Source organism: Centruroides sculpturatus, unplaced genomic scaffold (genome assembly GCF_000671375.1).
Source record: "Centruroides sculpturatus isolate CEXI.00-Female unplaced genomic scaffold, Cexi_2.0 scaffold1188, whole genome shotgun sequence".
Classification (NCBI taxonomy): domain Eukaryota; kingdom Metazoa; phylum Arthropoda; class Arachnida; order Scorpiones; family Buthidae; genus Centruroides; species Centruroides sculpturatus.
The window spans coordinates 202,863-221,133 of NW_019385492.1; the positions used below are offsets into that span (position 1 = coordinate 202,863).

The 18,271-nt window shown below is 31.6% G+C and overlaps 1 protein-coding gene across 2 annotated transcripts in view; it reads right to left on the reverse strand.

Annotated features, from left to right (window-relative positions):
* Positions 1 to 1,707: 1,707 nt before the first annotated feature.
* LOC111639487 (multidrug resistance-associated protein 4-like) overlaps positions 1,708 to 18,271 on the reverse strand; it is a 65,128-nt gene continuing 48,564 nt past the window's right edge. For both annotated transcript variants that reach the window (XM_023385378.1, XM_023385379.1), the window contains 10 exons: positions 17,027 to 17,106; positions 16,425 to 16,575; positions 13,788 to 14,021; positions 13,617 to 13,717; positions 11,787 to 11,984; positions 11,555 to 11,710; positions 7,975 to 8,064; positions 7,694 to 7,866; positions 2,222 to 2,327; positions 1,708 to 2,156 (listed from right to left, as the gene is read on the reverse strand). In XM_023385378.1, the coding sequence (XP_023241146.1) occupies positions 1,980 to 2,156; positions 2,222 to 2,327; positions 7,694 to 7,866; positions 7,975 to 8,064; positions 11,555 to 11,710; positions 11,787 to 11,984; positions 13,617 to 13,717; positions 13,788 to 14,021; positions 16,425 to 16,575; positions 17,027 to 17,106 (1,466 nt within the window). In that variant the 3' untranslated portion in view covers positions 1,708 to 1,979. The remainder of the gene's footprint in view (positions 2,157 to 2,221; positions 2,328 to 7,693; positions 7,867 to 7,974; positions 8,065 to 11,554; positions 11,711 to 11,786; positions 11,985 to 13,616; positions 13,718 to 13,787; positions 14,022 to 16,424; positions 16,576 to 17,026; positions 17,107 to 18,271) is intronic.

Sequence of the window (18,271 nt, forward strand, 5' to 3'; positions counted from 1 at the left end):
AATATATACTGTAAGTTTATGAGAAAATTTGCGGCTTTGTCTTTTAAACACAGTACATGAAATTCAAATATAAAATTTGTGTATATAGCTTTATTATAACACGAATAAACAATATGAATAAATTAGGGGTTTTATTTGAAAAGATTACTCCTAAGCAAAGAACTTCGTAATTATTCATAATTGAAAATTTTAATTATTAAACAGAAAAAGTAATATTACATACCAGAAAAATATACGACAGAAAACACCAACTGTATCGAATGGGTTACTTTTCTCCTTCCTCTCCATTCTCATCTACACTTTTCTATACAATGCAGATGAAGATAAGAAATGCAATACTCATCAATCTTACACATCTATTAGATAACGTTTATTATAATATTCATTTTCAAGTGTATAGGTTTAGCGTTTTATTTGCGTTCAGAAACCCTTGAAGTTCACAAAGATGTTACATGAGTATAAAGTGAATAATTTTTGCTGCGCTATCGAATATAATATTTCGTTAAAAAATAATTATTATATTCTAAATATAAAATAGCAAAAACACTGAATTTTCAAGGTTGAGATAGGTTTTTATCAAAATTCGTAAATGCTATTAAGCAAAGAAGATTATGATTAAATTTGACCCCACTCGAGACACGACACAAGTTCCTTCTATCTTTGCACCTCGTTGTCGTTTAACCATCAAAATTTAATATCGATGTTCCTTACATACAAGCTACCGTATTAAATTTCGTTCCTTGATCATTACAGTCGACCACCCTATAACGCCATAGATACGTTTCACGATATACGAATTTCACGTTATAGGAATCCTTAAACACATGAGCCAATCACAGCCCGACACGTGCGAACTTTAAGGACTAAGGCTGTTTGAAAGGTTTTCTTCCATAAAATTAATCGATTCCTAGACTAATTCGCCTCAACATTTCCAAAACACGTATAATTTTTGGGAATAATCTGTATAAACTATGCTATAAACAAAAAATTATAGGATTACTTACCGAGTGTATACCGTTCGACTACGCCGTTGCTCAAAGCTGGTTTTCGTCGCGGAACAGCGCACGAAACGGTGGCCGCGATTTCTGATAACGAATTTTTCGCAGAAAAATAACTTGACCTTTGGAGACATCATTAATATAAATAATTTTTATGGCCGTTGAATAAGAAATGTTTCTTTCACAAGAAATGTATAAAATTAGTGCTGTNATAATTATTATATTGTAATTATAAAATAGCAAAAACGCTGAATTTTGAAGGTTGAGATAGGTTTTTATCAAAATTCGTAAATGCTATTAAGCAAAGAAGATTATAATTAAATTTGACCCCACTCGAAATATGACACGACTTCTTTCTGTCTTTGCACTTCGCTGTCGTTTAACCACGAAAATTTAATGCAATGGATGCCCATTACATACAAGCTACCGTGTTCAATTTCTTTCCTTGACCATTACTTCATCCCGAAATATTAAACGAAATAGACGATTTAAGATCAAGATTTAAGTTACATAAACCCATTGACTATTAGACACTAAAATAAAAATAATTCAAAAATAAACGAATTCTGGAACATTTAGGCTAATTTTATTTTTACTTATTACCGTAATGCAAAATTTTGCTGGAATTATATTTTCGATTAAGATTTCCTGAGGGAATTCATAAACAAAACTTATATTAAATTATTTCAATTAAAGTCATTTACTGTTCTTTAATACTTGAAAATTCACTTCATTTCTTAAATTAACCATTGTAAATATAGCTAAAATATTATCTCCTATACTTTCTGATTACTGTCAGTAATGTTTATCACAGTTTAACTCACAAATGTTTACATATTATTAATTTTATGTTTTATATGATGTGCGGAAATACTAACTTAATGTTTAAGAACTTAAATTAATATTTCTAAAAACAGAGTTAAAAAACACACAACACCGTATCTATAAAAGATGGATATACATTAAAGACAATCCACTGTTTTATAGTTTTGTTTGTTCGACCCTTTCTTTAGCGTAATATTTCTCTTTGGCAATTTTGTATAATTCATTCATTGAAGTTACTCCCGTCTTCTTTACCAAGTTATAAAATATACCATTTACGTTCTTCAGTAATGCATACGGCGAGTCAAATTCTTGTAGTTTTCCTGTATCTAGTACCTAAAATTTGAAAATATGTAATTAAGAAAGCATTTATTTTTATATTATTAAAAAAGGTATCTTACCAGCACTCTATCCGAATCGATGATTGTGTTTAATCTGTGGGCTATTGTCAACACAGTACAAGATTTAAATCTTTCTCGAATTATTTTCTGTAGACAGGAATCGGTCCTTAATAAAAAATAAACAAAATATACCTCATAATTGAAAATATTAATATCAGTATAAAACACAAAAGATGTATGAAAATAGTAAAATTGACTTCAAAACATCAATATCTACAACGTTTCATAAAAACTCACAACAATTATCATACCCGTGTTTTTCATTTTCCGTGTTTCAATTATAATAAATGTTAATAGGGACTTTTTTCGATAAAAAATATTTCACAGAATACAAAACTTTTTAAATTAAACCAAATATTTTATTACGACAATAATAGAACTTCTGCTGAAAACTGGCGACAATCTTCTGCCCGCCATCTAGTGGTTCGAGGTGATAACTACACTTCACTCCATTTGTTTCGGGTGCATAAGAAGACGATTTTGGTAATAATATAAAGTTTTGAACATTTTTATATTTCACAATAATTAAAATGGCCGGAAGAGGAGTTATTTGCGCTATGTAAAGCTGCGTTAATTATAAAATATAAAGTGATGCCAAGTCGTTTTACAGATTCCCTAAAAACAAACAAATGTAAGTAAATTAATAAGCAATTAGATTGCTTTAATTTATATCGGCATTCCTCTTTTAAAATATTGTTATCATTGAACGTATCTGTTCATATTAATTTTCAGATGCACACAGTGTGTTATTAAAAGCAAACGATCCGATTTAGACAAGATTTTGAAAACGAAAGGGCCAGAATACTTAAACAGAAATTATGTTGTGTTTTACGACCATTTTACGGAAAAACATTATCTTCAGAAATATCAGCATTATTTCGAAACAATGTTACAGAGCCCATATGCAATTGAAAGTGACTTAATTAATTATTTCTTAACGAATGTAAATATTAAAGGTATTTGTGTCAATTGTGTTAATTTATTGGCAGATAAATAGTTCAAAGTCCTTATTAAAACGTATGTGACAAAAAAATAACGATTCATCTGAAAGTTTTCTGAGAACAAAAATGTTAAAGATTTCACATATGTAATAACTGTATAATCCATTGCAAGTTTTGTTAGACTTTACATATTCTGCGGTGTTAGTGCACTGTTCGAACCGCTAGATGTCATTAGTTCGCGCTGTCGCCACTATGATACATGCCAATTCACGAGAGTTTTTACTCTTGTCGTATAAGCTATTTGATTAACTGAATTAATCGTTCGTAACAAGTGGGAGATTTTTCTAACCACATTGCCTTTCGGAAAAACCTTCAATTCGAACGGTCAAATGGTTGAGGAATCGCGAATCCACAACCAGATGCAATGTTTATTAGCAGTGGCGTGCCGTGTTTGGAAGCGGTGGAAGCGCCGCTTCCTTTGTATTTTCTGAAATATAAATACATATTGCGAGATTATTTTCATATATTATAAATTTCGTTACATTAAAATATTTGATACTTTTATTCTGCTATGCCATCTTATATTACTTACGGATTTCAATTTTAAAGTAGTGATATTACGAATTAGTATGTTCCATCAATAAGGAAATGCATAAAAAAACATGTACAATTCTTGTACAATATTGAAAAATTAACTCTTACTTCGGCAGCATTATTTACAACTAAATTTACATTTCTTATATTTACGATTTATGTACCCATTGTCATAAAAATTTCTCTCTCCACTTCTTTCCCAAGACTACAAATATTCGAGTACAAAGTAACTGGTTTCGACTTATTTCTACTTAAAAACTAGTTAAATAATTAAGAGATTAAGGAATTAGGGACCAAGACCAGATGCGATAGGTGCGAGGCCCAATTGAATTTTCTTTTTTTTACGGGCCCCTCAAACTTTAAAAAAAAATTAATTAATAGTTAATTTACATATTAAAGTATACATTTTAAATATTTATTTAAAACAAAGTCCAAAATTCAATTATAAAAATTAAAAGTCATGAACCATAAGGTAGACAAATTTCTTTATTAAAAAACTTGTACCAAACGTAAAAACAAGTAGGTTTTATTGAATATAAACATACATAGATATGTTTTAGTATTTCTATATTTTTAAATTAGGGATGTCCAACCCGCGGCCCAATACAGGTGTAAAAATACTGGTTAATTTTTTAATTATTTATTTATTTCTACGGCATAAACCTAAAAGAAAGATTTGCAAAGCCGTAAACATTTATACATATTTTAGGTTTTAATAGAAAGCAGTGGCGTAAGGTATTGGGGGAGGCGGGGCGGCCCGCCTCGGGCGGCACTTTTAGGGGGGGCAAAATTTCACAATAAATAATAATAATATCTTTAAAAATTTGAACCATTTCATTTCATATTTTTGTCGCACCTACAATTCGGACCGATTGAAATAAGCACGGAATTTTTCACTACTTATTCTATGACTAAACTGAATTTTAGTCTTTTAAATTGAGATTCCTAAATAAGGAGGCGGCGAAATTTTTCTCCGCCCCGGGCGGCTGACAACCACGCTATGCCACTGATAGAAAGGAAATATTTTCAAATACTCGAAATGTGTGAATGAGGAAGGAATACTTAATAAAGCTGAAGTCGTGACTCAAAGGATTATAATTCCAAATTTGGATAAAGGACAGAAAAGCCAAAAGATAAAACGAAGTGAGATAGATTGAAAAATTAAGGATCAATATTTGCATAACAGAAAGTCTATTTAACCTTTCTGACTTTATTTTTTTAGCTTTCTCTCCTTTCCCCGAATTTGGATCTATAATCCTTTGAATCCGAACTCTAGCTAAATTTAATATTTTTTTTCAGATTTGAAAGATTTGGCTACTTTGCGCCAAATTTGTCTTCCCTGTTTTTAGTTTGGCGTATAAATATCATTTGGTGCGTTAACTACATTTTGGTACATATTATTTATAAATATATTAGTTGAATAAAAATGCACTTTAAAATGGTTTTTCTTTGTTTTTTTATTAATTGAAGACCCAAATACAACAAATATTTGTGTTTTTGAAATAAATTTTTGTTTGTCTCCTTTATAATACAGTATTTATGTCAAGGTAATGCATGTACTGAGTACAAAAAAAATTTTTCTCTTCCTGTAATTACTGTCTCCAAGCAGTAGCAGACAGACTTCCTAAAAGCATATTTGAAATAATATTTTATACAAGATCGTTAGTACAGTTTCCTTACATTCCGTATAATTATATCAGTGTCAATAATTACTGATTCTATCAACGAAACCAACGTTTTGTGTAGCACTGTTAATCAGGTAATAGAATTCTGGAAGGCTTGCCTGATAGATACATTGGCAGAGTTGTTGAAGAAGAGACAAATAGCAATCAATTTCAGAAACACTGATTACACTTATTAAGAACAGCTAAATTTATGAGAGTCTACAGCCGAAATACACAACAAACCTGTACTTCGCAAGTGTCTGTTACACAGAGATTGGTCAATATCAGTTGAACTACAGAAAAGAAAAGTTCTAAGGAAAAAAAACAAACAGATTTACGTCTCTCATCCCACTAGATAGTACCACGTTACCTAGCTCTTCAATTGCCTCTGCTGTGTCTCAATGGCCGAGCTTGTATCGATTTAAAAAATATTTCATTTCCTTTCGTCAACATATCAGCAGTTACGCTCAACTTGTTCCTCTTATCCTATCGAATATTTTCAACATTTATGTAACTATTTTAAATATGTTTTTTGTCGTGTCAAGTATCTCGCCGACGTTATGTTTCAGACACAGTTCCCTCAGTCCACATTCGACAAAATCTCAAATGCAACTGTCTTTAACGAGCGACTCCAATTTTTCAAAGACTTTCCCACTTGAATGCGAACTGATTTTATTTTATTATTCTTTTATTTCTTAATTTTTAGTTTAGTTAACTTTATTTATTTACTTTAGTTTCGTTTCGTTTAATTAAATTTCTTTATTACACTTTTCTTTTTTATCTGTATTTTTCATCATATTTTTTTCCTTCCTCAACAATAAATTACTTATACTCTATCATCTGTGACGTATTAGTGCTAAAACTGCTCGCCCAGGCTAATTACATCGATAAACATCGTCTCAAGTTTTTCGATGTCGTCTATCTAGTGTCCTACATAACCCCAAAATATTGATTTAATTTCTATATATCAATTAACTTTTACCTACGTCTGACTTAGTGGCTTCACACGTAGTGCCGACTGTTAGAAAAACAAAATTTTAAATTAATAAAGTAAATATTATTCATATAAAAAGTAAAAATTTTAAAATAAAGAAATTTTGTATTCAATTAATTAGTTTGTGAACTGACCACTAAACTGACAATTTCAAACGCCTATCATGCATTTGGCAACCGCTGCGCTATATTAATACTGTGTCGGATAGCCAGTGGCATGCAGGTGCTTTAAGTCGAAAGTGTTACACAGTAACAAGCTATATTAGTATTTGGCTTTCAAACTGTAACAATGTAATTAATTTCTGTCTACATCAGTGTAGGAAGTGCGACAACCACACGACATTACCTGTTTCTTCATTGAAATCCCATTTAATATTTAGTGACTTTTAAGTATTGACTTACAACGAAAGTTTCCAGTGAATACAGTGTCAAAAAGTAAAAAATAAAAAAATAATTGTGCTATAGAAAAACGCAATATAACGAAAAATGTCAAATTTTATACATATAATCATGAATAACTATCCTAAAAGTTTGTAGCATTCTTAACTCGAAGTATGTAAACAAAGGATAATTAACACATACAATTAAATTCGTCATGTCAGGAAAACGTCTTTACATTTCCAAGTAATTACTATTATTTTTTTCTGTTAAAGTCTAGTCGTTACATATAAGGACGCGAATATTTTCTTTTTGAACAGAATTTTTTAAAAAATTAATAATTTTGTATTTAAAACTAATTGTAACAAGCTACTTAAATTATGAACCTGGATAATGAAGCTTTCTTAATGCCTGGTTCTTTTTGACCTATAGATATAAAAAACCTTTACATTCATGATCATTTCGGGCCAAATACAAACGAGGTTGAACATATTTTGACATTGTCGTGCATAATATATTTTTCAGTGTTGCTCAGAATTTCATTCCAGATTCCCAGGGCACCACACTGCATATCGTCCATCTGATTATTGACATAACATTTATCTAATCATCCTGAATATGAACAGTCTTAAGCCTGGACTCCACATTACCTGAAAACATAAAGACAGAAACAGAACTCAAACGTAGCGTTTTTGTTTCAGTTATGTTTTCGTTTTAACTTGACTCCACTAGGAATGCTATCTGTTCGTCAGTTTTGTAATTGACAGTGTTCTTCTCAACTTACTGGAGTGGGTAAATAAACTATTACACATAAAACCTTTTTAACCAGTAATCTACAACTGTTATTTTAACATAATTTATAACTGAAATTAGATAATATTTTCTACTTCACGTGTTCTAACCTTTTATCGATATTGGACGTTGCTTCGTCCATGACGAGAATTTTATTCCGGCGAAGAATGGTTCTGGCCAGACAAATTAATTGTCTTTCTCCCACGCTGAAATTTCTTCCTCCTTCCGTTAAGTGCGTATCCAATCCTCCAGGTAATTTACTAATAACTTCTTTTAACTGTACCTTTAATTCAGATGTTTTTGAAAGTAAATACAATGTAATTAAGTTTAATAGTTAAAGGAATTTAAAAGAAAATCAGGGACCAAATTGAAATATTTATTTAATTCTAACCTCTTCCATGACTTTCCACAGAGTTTCTTCCGAATATTCGTTGAAAGGGTCGATGTTTCTTCGAAGAGGACCGGTAAACAACATCGGATCCTGAAAAATATGCCTAGTTAATCTCTTCCTTTTTCAATAATTTTAATTAAATATTTAATAATATGCATCTGGGATCATTAACTAATCAGACAATTCAAACTATCGTCTAATTTTCATAGAGACAGATTTATACACTTTTCAGCTGTAATTGTTAGAATTCTGACGACACAGACAAACTTATCGGATATAATTACTTAATTAATGCTCTTACTTCATTTAAATATAACTTTATTATCGTTACCGCAAATAAAAACACTTTATTGTTTTGATCCAATCTTTCAGTATTATAAGTAATATTAATAAAACAAAGAGTAATTTTAAAAAATAATTGCTGTTAGTGTATAATTGATTTCCATTGAAATTACACGCTTTTTTTATAAAAAGTAAATTTATTCATTACCACACTTTCTATTAATAATCAATATAAAATTTTATGTAGATTCTTGTGAAGAAATATGCAAAACTGTTAATCTAATAATCACATTTTATCATGTAATAATAAGATATGTAAAAATCAGAAATGTAAAAATGTAAATAAATAATACATGAGTTCCGAGGTCTTAAAAAACTTTTCAAGTAAGAACACCCACGCAAATGGTAGCCCTTCTGCGTCCCTTGCATTCATGCACGTATCTAAAGCGCAGAAAAACTACAGCTTTCCCTTATAAATCTTTTCTTCGCAAAACTCAAAAGTTCACGGTCTTAACAATATCTGCTTCCTCCCATTTCACTATGGAGCCTTCAGCCTGCACCATCTGAGATAATGCAGTGGCATTGGATCTCTTATTAACACTATATTTGTGTTTTTCAGCCTGATTCCCAAATTACTTTTAGTAACAACTATATAGTTTTGCTTTATTCCTCCTAATTCCTTGTTTTCGTAAGGAATCACGTACACTCCTGCTTTCCTACTTTACTAATGCTATCCTAGTCATTCCTTAATACCTTATAGAAGTTCGGAGCACTTTTCAAAATCATTTTGGACTTTTTACGGTTTGAAATTTCTTTCACGATGGCTTTCGTATTTCTATCGTACGTGAACTTTGTTCTTTTACCGATATCGCCGCTTGAAATCTTTATTGTGCCCATTTTGTGGCTTTTAATTAATGCTATTATTGTATATGCTCTATATCCCAGACTTCTGACCACTTGCAATATTCTGTTGAACTCCTTCCGTGTATCAACTACACTACTACGATACAGAAAGGCCCTTCTAATGAGAGCTCGGAAGGTAAGGATATAGGTAAGGACCATTTGAGTGTGACGGGATTAAAGCGGGCTATGCGTCGGTTTGACGTACACACTAGTGATCAAATGCCCTTCTTTGAATTCAATATTTATTTATAAAAAATGTACCTTTGAGGATCCTTTCTGTGACCAGACGGTAAACCCATAGTGGTGATAGTTATGTCAGGACTGACACCACTATGTCTTTTAAGGCAGACAGAAAAACCAGTTGGCTGCAGTTTTGGTTTTGCGCCAGCAGTCACGCATGAAGACACAAGGGGTCCGTGATGAAGACGGCCTGAGAGACAATGGGACAGAAATAAGTGCATACTACAACTTTGTTATAACGAAAAATAATACCCCCTTTATTTTTTGTAATCTATATAAACATATGTTTACAATGACATTCCGTTTAACTTTTATATATAGCGGCAAAATAGATGAACTCTAGTAGAATAACATACTTCTAAATATCACTTATGGTAGCTGTTATTTCGTTATGAATGTATGTCTCTTTAATCCGACAAATTAAGTTCGGTAGACTATCAATACAGCTTTCAGGTTAGACACTTCTTTTATTGTTTACACATATGCATTTCAGGCTTATATAAATGCTAAGCACCTCTTCAGTGCAATAATATGGTTTTGTCTTCTAAAAGCACGGTGTATAACGTACAACATGAGAAGAGTTTTTAATACAACCATTAAAAACATCTAAAATACACTTTCCAAACATTCAGAAGTGTCTAACCTGAAAGCTGTATTGATAGTCTACCGAACTTAACTTGCCGGATAAAAGAGACATATATTCATAGAGTAACATACTGGATAAGGCTGATATAGCGTAACAATCTATTGGACATTATACAAGTAAATATGGAGTTCCTAGCCGAGAGAGCTTACATTATTTCGCGTGATGCTGAATACCTTGATAACTTGATTTATGGGTCGATAATTAGACAGTAGATTGTTGATGAAATTCGTGTTCGTTATGTCGGCTTGTCATGTTCTTGAATCGAGAAGTTCGAAAGTTCGGGAACGGCAACATTGCGCAGGAGCGACGGTCGAATGCATCAGCGATAGAACACAGTTACATTACACTTTCTTGGGAACAGAGCAGAGTCGATGAACTCTCGCACTTCCAACGATTTTCTTGTCCTCGACCTCCCTCTTATATTGGGGGTCCTCCCTCTTTAGTTTCGATGCCTTCATTTTAGCGATTTTGAATCAACGGTGAATACTTCAAGTTAGTTCTGGGTGACACATTCTATGAGTCCCCTGGGAAAGGAAGTCACTCCGGGGAGAGAGAAGTGATCGTACTCCGGTAATTAAATTGAAAATTTCTTTTTCGCTGGGATTTGAATTAATTTAAATTTGAAAACAGAAATTTTTGAGAAAAGAATTTCGTCAAATCTGGCTTACACATTTCTGTTCACTCTTCAACTTAAGACTGTCATTGTTATTATTTACCTTACCAATAAACTCATTGATTTTTTGATCATTCCTCCAGAGTACAAAGACTTCTTAATTTTAATTCAACGATAGGGTTTTGTCGCCTGTAGCAAAATGCCGGCCGGGGCGGGAGGAGCTTAACTAGTAGGCAAAATAGATGAACTCTAGTAGAATAACATACTTCTAAATATCACTTATGGTAGCTGTTATTTCGTTATGAATGTATGTCTCTTTAATCCGACAAATTAAGTTCGGTTGACTATCAATACNTGTTTACAATGACATTCCGTTTAACTTTTATATATAGCGGCAAAATAGATGAACTCTAGTAGAATAACATACTTCTAAATATCACTTATGGTAGCTGTTATTTCGTTATGAATGTATGTCTCTTTAATCCGACAAATTAAGTTCGGTTGACTATCAATACAGCTTTCAGTCTACAAGTCTACAAGTCTACAAGTCGACAAGTCGCGTAGCATAGGGACTCTTCGCCCCCCTACGTTACACTACTGTTAAGTTCTGTTAGGTCCACAACAGCAAGGTACACGGAAAGGGATAGGACTCGAAATATCCGGAACAGACCCCCATGAAATAGTCTTGTGTACTTTACTTTGTTCTGATTCGATCTCTGGTTCATGCAATAGTAGGTTGACACCTACAGAGTTTAACCATCTGGATGAAGTACATCGACAAAGAATATATTTTAAAAATTAAAATTTTACGAATTAAAGAATGAAAAACATTTTTACAGAAAAAATATGAAAATTAGAAATCACGAATTATGTTGACCGAATTAGCGTTTATTTACTTGAGGAATGATGGATATTTTACTACGTAGATCTCGAAGACCGATTTCTTTGGTGTCGATTCCATCGATGGTGATTGTTCCCGTTGTCTCCGTCATGCGAAATAACGAAGCAATTATTGAACTCTTTCCAGCTCCTGTTCTCCCGACAATTCCTATCTGCAATTAATAAATAAAAAAAACGATATTACACAATAATTACTAACAATGCACTTCTGATTTGCAGACGTTTTACCTTTTCTCCCGAGCCAATACGAAAAGTCAAATTCTTTAAAACGATGTTTTCATCCTCGGAATATTGTAAAGAAACATTATCGAAATGAATTTGTCCTGTTTGGGGCCAGTCCGAGGGCGGCCGTTTTTCGGGCAAACTTTCGTACGTTGCTTCCGATTTCAATTTGCTGTATTTCCGAATGCGCTTTACAGAGTTCATCTGGAAAATTTTTGTTTTATGAATTAAAACAGACTATAAAACTTGTTGAGGCAACAAGATGTATTATCCGAGAATATATATTAAGAAGAGATTATATTACATGCAGAACCTCAATGACACTAATGATTGGAATATTTTTATTCTAAGTGGTGTGATAAACGGCTTTAGATTTCTTGTTGTGTAAGTTAAACTTTAACATACACAACAAAAAATCTAAAGATGACACCAAGTTGAAACTTTAACAGTTAAAGTTTCAATTTGGTGTCATGTGGATGACTTTCGAGCAGTAATTTTTTGAGCAGCTGAAAATTGGTCGTTACTTAAAAAATGGTGAAATATAGATACTTCGCAATTGTTGACGAGACTGTCTTTTCTATAAAACCGCGCTGCTGTAAAAGGCTGGATACCTTAGAGCAGTGCTTTTCAACCTTTTTGAATAAGCGAACCCTTTACAAGTTAAAAAATTCTGGCGATTCCCCAGGGTCATATAAACACTATGTCAGTAATTTTAAAACCTATGTATTTACGTTTCTTTCTGTTGAGACCTAAATATCGATCAAAAAACCAGTTGTACTCTAAAATAAACAGGCGGAGCCTTCTCACTGAGATCGTAGGTTTTTTTTATTGTAGTGTAGGACCTATAAACACTTGTTTTATAGGCTTTGCGACCTCCTGGGGGTCGCGACCCACAGGTTGAAAACACTGCCTTAGAGGTATGAAGGAATACACGTCAGGAGTTTCAATTTGTTACAGAGTGTTTGGTGCCTAAATAATGCGCACATAAAAAACAGACTTGTAGATAGTCAGGAAACCGAAAAGCGGGTCAAAATAAAATACAAAATGGCGACATTGTTTCTACAAACAGACAAAAGTGCGAGATTTGCGTATACGTTGCTCGTTGGTAAGTTCAAAATGCGAACGTTGCGAAATCAAATTTTCACAAACGTGTGAAACAAGTTACGAATGTATTCTCTCGCTCTCGTCGTTTCGCAGGATGGCGAAAACATTGAGACAATTTGGGTACAAATATCTTCCCGCTTTTCGTAGCCAAAAACCCGCCGGTGACAACGCAACTAGTCGTAAACACGGCGGCAACAAAGCAAACTGTAATCTACGCAAGGACCCCGAGTATCGATGTTGGCTTTGCTCATTTTCTCTGTTCCTTAGAAAAAGGAGCGGAGTCGAGCCCTTAGTCTCCGAGACATATTCTTTTCCCCAAAATTGCCTTTCCGTTTTACATGTTTTAAAAATGATTTTGACAAATTTAAACGATAATCGAGTTTTTTTTATTTTTTAAATTGCCGTTCATTTCTGAACTATGAGCAAAAATTAAAGTGGATTTCTTGACTTCGAGAAAAACTGCTGTCTTCTAGTAATATACATACACTAGTGCTAAACATAACAATTAATTATTAAACAATTACTAGCTTTTTAAACAAATAACACCAGAATTATAAAACGAACACCCAAATTCACTTATTGGACTTTATTTTATATGTATTCTTTACCTAGTGTTTTGCTTTCCTTTCCAAGAAGTTTACCTTGTTCGAAAAATTGGATATGGTCCGATAAAGCGATTGGCTGTTCGTTTGATATTTAAATTAATTATCGGGATGGTTCCATATGCAATACCTGAAATTCCATTTCACATGCAAATGTAATAAAGCTTTGAATATTCGTAATTATTAGTATTCCGTAATTTAATGCAAGTCCAATTTTGCTTCCTGCGTCACCTAAATAAGCAAATATATATTCAAAAATATTTATATTATACATTTCAGACATTTAAATATATCCACCCACCTGAATTATTTGAAACACCGAAAATAATAACAGTAATAATTAGATTTATGAAACAAATTATGTGACCGTATACGGAAATCCATCGAATTAAACACAAGTAAATAAACAACGTTGAAGTATGCTTATCCTGATACTTATTAAACATGGATTTAAATTTGCTTTCAGCGTTAAATGCTCTAATTGTCGTCAGTCCGTAAAGAGATACACTCAGATGTGAAAATACTGGGCTTCTCACTGTCAAAAGAAATTTGTATATATAATTCAAGTATTTTACAAGAATTGTATTATAGAATCGAATTATTTTATATTTTAAATATAATAATGATTAACTTATTACATTTATAAAAGCACCAGAACATATTTATCTATATTTAACAAACGACTGATCAGAATTGCATAGAACTTAAAATGCAAGCAGAACATTGTACTCTTTATGTGAAACAACAACTGAAAAAGAAGACATTCTTCTTAAACAGAGACGTCCAACCCGTTGTCCCCGGGTCGCACTGCAACCCACATTATATTTTGATGCAGCCTATTGCATCCTAAATTTTTTAGGTACACATTCATTTATTTTTGTAAAGTATGATGTAAAAATTATTACATTTAAGAAAGCACCTAAACATATTTACTATGTTCAGGTGATGTTATAATGACAAAATTGGTGTCATAATACATACCTGACCAATCGAAATGTTGCCGGCGTTTTCTGTCATTTTGATTGTTTCAGTTTCAAAGATGTTTTAAATGAAGTGATGTTGTCAGTAATAAAAAACGAATACCTTTCATAGGCGAATAAAAAAGACACAATCCTTCTTTTCAGAAAGTTTTAGCCATTTTTAGTGACTTGAATCTAGGCCGAATGCCAAAGTGGAAAAGGCTAATTTATTCTTTATAGATATAAAGAATAAATTAGACATTTTCACTTTGGCATTTTTTATAATTACAGGTATGTACTGTACAGACCTCGGTCTATCTATGTATTACTTTCGCTAACGTAATAATTTAAATATTTTCAAGTGCCAATTATATTCAAAATTATTTCATCAACTTTAAATTTATATTTTTTATAACACAGAATTTGGTTATGGCATATTGATCAAGACAAGAGAAAATTCAAATTTCGCCAGAAAAATATTTCCTACTTGAAACATGTTATTTGCCTTATTTCCCATGATAAAATTGCCGTGTGAAATTCTGTATTTTCAGAGTTTATTAAAAAGAAAAGAAGTTCCTGCGTACTTTAAAAAATACAGTAAATTATTCGAAGTTCACTTAAAAGATTTAACAAGCAGATATATTTTTTTACTTCAAAAATAAAAACTGAATTAAAATTATTTAGTAACCTAATTTATTTTTATGTAATAACGTGAAGCATCAGCAAATTTTGTTTTTTAAACTGTACCTCATTCTGAGAAGTTACACGACCGTTCAAATTTTGCAAAGTACTTTGTGGGCTTTCTTAATCATTTTTGATTGAAAAAAAGTGTAGAATGCAGTAATTTCGACATTATGCACTATAGCATTTGAAATAACTTCCCTTCTGTTTTTAGAGATGAGAAAATTCAGAAATGCAACAACGAATAGCCCATTCTCGTTAATTCATAAAACACGCATTATATAAAGCTGACGGTTTTCTAAGTATTAAACTGTCTGGCTTATTAGGAGACATCTTGTTTACTTCCTACTTTTGAACAACTTATTATTTTTTCCGATAATATTTTGAAGTTCTAACTTATAACGGCAAATTCGCATTTCCGTATATTTTAAGTTTACAAAACAATTTCTTGCTACAATGCTGTAATAAACAACTTGTAAAGTTTCATTTTCTTTGTTAAAATCAAATGTTTGGAAAAATTCTAAAGTGAATTTGTGTGCAATGTTCAATTTCAACGCTTTAAAAAAATCTAGGCATTACAAAAAATTTCCTGTATGCCTAATTGGTTAAACCGTTCATCCTTAAAAAAGCGATTTTATTTTGAACTCTCTTGTAACAAAATAATATTTGTAATATAGATGATAATTGTCCGTCTTCTAATAAATTAAAATATTTATACAGATTTTTCTAAGAGATTATTACATCTGAACTCGCAGAAATACCTATAACTTTTTATAACGTTTCCTATAAATACATTATATCTGTTTACTAAATCAAAGATAATTTACTGTTTCATACTTTGTCGTTGATAATCTGTAGGATTAGGTAAAAATTTGTAATTATATACAGTATTCAAATTAAGTAATATTTTTAAATTGACTTCAAGCAAGTAAACAGATTATGAATTACAATTTCTTCAATTATTCTGTATAACTTTTCATAAACATTTTAAATCTATAATTGTAATTCCACCTGTTTCCTTTCATAATAAAAGTGATTGTCTGGCAGTTAGCAATAAGAAAAATTAAACATTGGATATAACCTGTTTCTTGTGTACAGAATTAATACACCTTTTATCACATGATTTTTAAAAAATTGTATAGCTTATAAAATAAAACAAACGATTTATGCTTTTGCCTTGTAACTTTGCATCTTAGAATTTTTACCGAGTCTGCAACCCTGTTCACAAATTCCATCGGCAAAATTCTGCATGAAATTAAGTTACATTCAATAAACTCTTTTATATTCGAAATACTCACATTTTCCTTCCAAATGTTTTACGCTTTTCAACACTTGGCTAAAGATGGTCCACAAAGCACAGAATATTACTAAAAGGACAGCAATCAATATAAATAGATAAGGACAGAGTATCGCTTGAAGAACACACATGCCGACAACAATAAAACATCCCTAAAATTAAAGAATATAAATTGCTATTAAGTAATTCGCAATGTTAAAATTTAAATTTTTTAAGTAATCTATTTTTTTCACTCCGTTTAAAAGTGTCATCTCTGTGTTAATAATACATACAGTTGGCGGCTGGATGGACGAACGATCAAGGTGGCAACCTATCACTCTGTGGGACCCGGGCTCGAATCCGAACGGGTCGATAAGATGCAAGAAAGAAAAAAAACGACACATACACTTGGTCGTAGCTGACATAAATACATTAACACTGGTGGTGTTTATGTTAAAAGTTAGATTACAGTGCTAATTTTACTTTTAGTGTGTTACATTTGTGTAAACAAAACACTCGTGTCTAATTCGCAAAAAATGCCTTTGCAACTGGCTATTTGTGTTAAATGTTCATTACTTTTTATAATTTCTTTTACATAAATCGATATATTTAAAATTAACTTACTCTTATCAGCATGAAAGTAAAGAAAGGTAACAAATCATCCATTGACTTAACATCTTTGGAAAACCGAATTAAAATTTTTCCTAGAAAATACATAAACCAAAAATATTAATTAAATTAAATATTTATGTAAAAAATATTTATTCGAATATGATTGTTATTGTGATTAGAAATACAACGCAGTGTAGCTCTACAGATAACGTGTTCCGAGATTATTATATTTCAAACATTTTACAGGGTACATTTTATGGAAAATGTGATTTTTAGCATTGAGGAAGTGAGGTTTATAAATTTTTAAACACAATTACTTCTAATTATGGTTTTGTAAATTGATTTTGTTTGAAAGAGACAAAATATTATGCACTCTTTTGAAGTACAGTAGACCCCCTATAACACGGGTTTCTATAATTAGGATTCCTATCAGATGGCGACGGTATCCATACAAACCTGGTAAAAAATCTCCTATAATTCGGTAAAACGTCATCGGGCAGCCGAACTACTTTCCGCCGTCCAGCGCCACGCTACGGAGAATTTAGGCGGGTAAATTGAGTTTACTATCGTCTGTACAGTATTATATATAAATTATATATTGGTTTTTGCGACAAGCACGCCTATTTGTGGTACATTTATATTTGCAGTCACATTTTCTGAAACCCTGTCCAGTACCACGGGATTGTTTTATTGCTGTTTGACGTAAAGATATTTCTACAGCAGGGATATCCATCTTCTTTCGTTAAAAATCTCTCTTTGCAAACACTGAATTCAGATTTTGCATACAATTGTTTTAAAATACCTGTTTTAGTATCAAGTTTATAAAAGCTATCCAAAAACCTATGTAATTCAAAGTGTCACCATTCTTTAGATTGCACTAATAAGTATAATTTTATCATATATTTTGCAAATTCATTTCCTTAATAGTAATAATATTTTAAACGGTTTGATTTTTGTATTAAAGTTTTTTTAATTGATTAATGATTGATTCAATCAACTAATTTGTTGATTGTTTGATTGTATTAACTTGATTCTTTAGATAGTGAAAATTAAATAAATAACATTATGTTAATTTAAGCGTACAGAAACGTTGCTGTTGTTCCAGCAAAAATCTTATTTTCACTTTACCGAGTGCCTAGTAGGTAATTTGCAGATTACCTAGATAATCTGAACATTACCTAGGTAATTTGAGAAATGGAATAATTTTCGCAGCTTTAACGGATCACCCTAGTTAATCTGCAGATTAGCTAGGTAATG